Source organism: Pieris brassicae, chromosome 9 (genome assembly GCF_905147105.1).
Source record: "Pieris brassicae chromosome 9, ilPieBrab1.1, whole genome shotgun sequence".
Classification (NCBI taxonomy): Eukaryota; Metazoa; Arthropoda; class Insecta; order Lepidoptera; family Pieridae; genus Pieris; species Pieris brassicae.
Genome location: NC_059673.1, coordinates 12,380,410 through 12,385,582, shown reverse-complemented (window position 1 = coordinate 12,385,582; position 5,173 = coordinate 12,380,410). Strand labels below are relative to the sequence as shown.

General features: G+C 35.0%; 1 protein-coding gene across 1 annotated transcript; it reads left to right on the top strand.

The window, feature by feature from the left end:
* Positions 1-68: 68 nt before the first annotated feature.
* LOC123714195 lies at positions 69-1,077 on the top strand. Its single transcript, XM_045668382.1, has one exon. The coding sequence runs from the start codon at positions 274-276 to the stop codon at positions 820-822; it is 549 nt and encodes a 182-aa protein (XP_045524338.1). The 5' UTR covers positions 69-273; the 3' UTR covers positions 823-1,077.
* The last annotated feature ends 4,096 nt before the right edge of the window (positions 1,078-5,173 follow it).

The following is a 5,173-nucleotide window of genomic DNA, read 5'->3' as shown; positions in this document are numbered from 1 at the left end:
TTTGACAATTACCACTGCGCACGGTTACGCCTGCGCCTGTCAGCAGTCAGATGACTATTATGCGACGGTTCTAGCTGACTACTCACTATGATAGTTTTGACTTCTGACTAATTGGTTACAAAATTTAAATTTAGTTACAACTGTAAACAAGAACTTAACGAAACCAACAGTACTAAATATTCACATTTATTTAGATTGATTTTCAATTTGTCGTGTAATTATGTTAGCGGAGGTTTGATCGAGTTTTATAAACAGTCTGAACCGCTAATCAACATGTCTTATATAGAGGAAGATAACATGCTCACTGCCCCGTGGGTAGGTCAAACATCATATAAAAACGGTTTAACTATTGCTGTTCTTGCTGTAAATCGTGATATAGTTGAGAATATATCAGAAGCTTTGATCCACGTTCACAAAAAAGAAGACTTTCAGTGGAAAATTATTGTTCTACGCTGTATTGATTTGGAAAGGATCATCAGTCAGTCCGATATCACAGGAAGGGTTGGAATAGATTTCATGGTCATTGCTATAGATTTAAGCACCGTTTTTTGTATTGAATGGGTAAAGAAAATGCTAGATAAAGTCCACCCAGATTTAAAAATGCGTCGAGTGGTATTGGTGAATCCTTGTGGGCTCTCTATTGATTCAATGGCTGTGAATACAAGTGATGTTTTATCATTTTGCAAAGAAAACAAATTAGAAATGATAAACGCAAACATTGCAAAAATGGATGAAGCAGAATATTTAGCTCAGAGGTTATTGAACTATATTGGAGCATCAATTGGTTACAAAACAGGAATACCTAATCTAAATTTACTATAAAAGCTAGATTTTTTATTAATTTGAGATGATGCACACTACAGTCTAGACAAGATTGCCAAAAATGAAATAACAAGGGCTGAATGCAAGTGTGAAAACGTCACAATTGTAATAATGATATATGATGCAGCATTTTATGTAAAAATATTCTAAAAAGAATAAAAATTTTCAAACAAAAGAAAATGTAAAACAATGATCTAATTTGAATTGGTAATTATACAAAAAAGCTGGTGAATATTAAATTCCATATAATGTGAAGTAACTTTTATTATTACTGTTATATAGTTATTATTATAAGTCATATGATAATTTATATACTTTTATATCTTGATTTGACAGGAGAAGGAAGGAAAACATTAATTTGTTTAACCATGGTGCATGTCTACATTATGGTACAAATTTCTTTCAAAATTCCTTACTAACTTAAGTTAAAACACAATTGAAACAAAAAAACTAAATGAAAACAGGCAACGCTTTTATGACATATGCATGTAACCTATTTTTTTATGGAGTGAAGCAATTACATCCCGAGGTTGACCAAAAAATACCTTTGAATGCTTAAAGAACACTTGATTTTCAGGTGTAACAGTATATGAGGTTATCCATTCTCAGTAAACATTATCATTGGACTTTGTGTATATGAAGTTTTATGGTGCTTGTCGCTTTGTATCGCTTGTGTGTGTTAGACATTGTGATGTTATTCCACAGTGGCTAAATAATCTTGGTCATGATTAATATATTAGCTTTTCACTTTAGGGTCTACAACAGTCCTTATACATTTTTTTTTCAAGGTATATATACTATCCAAGTAGGATCATCTGTAACAGCTTAGACCAGTGCTTAAAGTATTATTTTAACTTTATTAGGTACCTATACGTTAATTTAAAATTACAATATTTGCAAGGAAGTGTCTTAATTTGTTAGATGTATGTTCAATGTGATGTTTCCATTTATGCTGAGATCAAATCTAGATCAAGATCTGCATTCCTGTAATCATGTAAGCTGCATGGAGATAAAATTACCGGCCAAGCTTCGACGATTAAGCTCTCCATATCTTGTGCGAGGTACTGCATGGCCGGGATCAACAAGTCTCTAGGCTTCAGAGAAAATGAGTTATTACCATTTGTTTTATTTAAAATATGAGACAAACGGTGAACAGGTTCGTGAGCACCTGGAAAACATCTGTACCAGTAAAGGTCTTAACGCCCGTGAAAACTACGCATCATTTAAAATTGGAGTGGACTGGGCAGATAAAATATGCGGTAAGCCTTGGAAATTTAATTTTCGTGGTAATAATTAATACACCATATAATAAAAATCCAGTCTGGTTGCCTAATATCAGTACGTGAGAGGCCTTAAAACGAAATTACTAACATTCAAAACGAATCTTATAACGCTTATCGGTATCCAATTAGTCGCTATAACAGAAACAAATCTGGATAGTTCTGTATGTGATGCTGAAGTCATTTATGGTTACTAGTCTGTTATTCGTAGAGACCGTGGGTGTTCTGGAGGGGTGTTATGCTTTTGTCAAAAGTACCCTTACATTTGACGCGTTTACCAGAATATGAAAGCAGCGACGTTGAAGATATTTGGGCAAGGTTTAATTTTATGGGCCAGTATTTATACATTTGTGTTGTCTATTTACCACATTCCACTTCTGGAAATTTTTATATTAACTGGTTTGATAATCTAAGTAATATTGTTAAGGTAGTTACTAATAGTAAGAAGATTTAAATATTAGGAGATTTCAATTTTTATAGCTGTAGTGAAAGTTGTATAATCAATTTTAACTGTTTCCTGGCTGAATTGGGCTTAATTCAGTTCATATTGAGTAAGAACGGGAAGGTTGCAGATTAGATGCAGTCCTTACCGGTGAAGAGTAAATGTGGTAGTGGTAGATTTTGGTGATGAGTTCTCCCGAATTGACGGTCATCATCCACCCTTGAAATTAACTCTTAATTACAATTTCTACCAACCTGCACAAACCCGTGTACCATCGAATATTACTAACATAACTGAATGGAACTTTAATAAGGGATTTTTTTTGTCGTTATTTTATATTCTAAAAGACATAGACTGGAGAGAATTACTAGCTATTGATGATGTTGATGAAGCGGTGGAACATTTTAATAGCACTCTATATAGCTCTTTTGATCAAACTTTTCCTAGAAAAATTCGAAAATGAACTAACCAAAATTCCTGTATATTTTAGTAATGAAATCATTGCTAAATTAAGAACTAAAGCGCAGCTCCATTGGCAGTGGAAGTTTCTTAATGATAATAAAGCGTGTTTAGAATTTAAACGTCTTAAGTCAATCATTAAGAACGACATTCGCAAAGCTACCATTAACTATTTACATACCATCTCATTAAATTTAGTTAATAAACCTACGCAATTTTGGTAATGTTGAGTTATCTCCTTATGGGCCAGGATTAAATTAAACGAGTAATTACTTGACTATTATTTATTGCTTAACACTCGTCTAAGCGCAACGGGGCCCGGAGACAACTGACTCGCGACTCGTAATTTTCACACGTCGACAGTTGTCCCCACAGTAATATATTAATTCCCTTAGTAACCCAAAAGCCAAAGAGTTTGCAATTCTTTATATTGATGTTGAATATTATGGTTGTTACGCGGCAGAAGCCCGCCCGCAACTAAATCCAGCAACTGCCAATCCTAACCCAAATGTATACGCTAATCATTCTTATATCAAATGTTTCGAAAAAGAAATTATTATGCGTAGTGTAAATAAACTAAAATCTAAAACACCTCCGGGTCCAGATATGATTCCGACTTAAATAATTAGAGGACTGGCAGGCTAATATTACCTATATCGCATATTTTCAATATTATTTTATATTCAGGGGTCTATCCAACGTTATGGCAGACATCCCGCGTGACCCCAGTTCTTAAATTTAATTGTGGAAACAAAGTCGAAAACTACAGGCCTATCGCGATTCTGTATACGCTGGCGAGGGTGTTTGAAATGTCCTTACACTCGTTAATATTGCCTAAATGCATTCACCACATCACTCCTTCCCAACACGCCTTCCACATAAATCAGTTAATACTAATCTATTGTCATTGGCTGACATGGTATCGCGAGAAATTGACAAGCGATGTCTGGTAGATGTAGTATATTTGGATTTTCGAAAAGCGTTCGATCGTGTCAATGACATTCTTTTCCAAAAGTTGGCTGCAATTGGGTGTGGACCCGTTCTGCTTAAGTTTTTTTCTAATTACCTATCAAATCGTAACCAATATGTTAAATATGGACAATATATCTCACAGCCTTATCTAACAAGTACCGGTTTTAGCCAGGGTTCAAACCTGGGACCGTTGCTATCTTTGATAATGACTAACGACCTTCCAAGCGTAATTAAATCTTCCAACGACCTATTTTTTGCCGACGATGTTAAGGTTTTTAAAGCAGTTAAAACTAGCAATGACTGTCTGTGTATGTAACTTGATTTGGATAAACTGCTGCATTGGAGTGAATTAAATAAACTCCAGTTTAACTATGACAAATGTGAAGTGATGACCTTTTGTGCCTCTCCAAATAAAATACTCTGCCGCTATAGAGTAGGATCTGTAGTTATTAGCCGCGTAGGCAAAGTCCGCGACATGGGTGTTTTATTTGTTCCCGATCATTCATTTGCGGAGCGCGTTCGGACGATTACGGATGCTGCATTTAGAAGATTGAGGTTTGTCTGCGAAATTCAGTTGGTCTGTCGGACACTGCCACTAGGGTGCTATATTCATCATTAGTAAGGCCAATTCTTGAAACCAGCTGTGTCATATGGTCCCCCTATGAAAGGTATTATAGGGCTATGATTGAAAGGGTGTAGAAAAAGTTGCTTAGAAATTTGTATAAATGAAGGCACAATTTTTTCCGTACCTCTACCCTACTAAGTTCTTGAGGGGGTTTTAGGGTACAACTCATTAGAACTTCGTAGAGATTTAGCTATAATCAAATTTGGTTTAAGCGTAATTAAAAACGAGATCATGAGACTGTACGTTCCGGATAATTATTACCGCTGCCGGAAACATAACATTTTGCTGTGCGTTCGGCTCGCACTGTCCAGCGCCAACAAGCTCCCATTCCTCGGTTAGTCTCGCTGCTTAATGGGTTTCTCAACTTTTCAATTGAAGAACAACCTATTTGTGAAGCGTATAGGAGCAATATACTGTGATTTAAAAATGTACTTTTATATGAAAAAGATTAGAGGATAGCAGGAGGTTTACTGCCAATTTTATAAATAGCTTAATTGTATTTTATTTTATGTTATTTTTAGTTAGAATTCGGCCATGCATGGGCTGTAAATAAATAAATAAAAAATTACTATC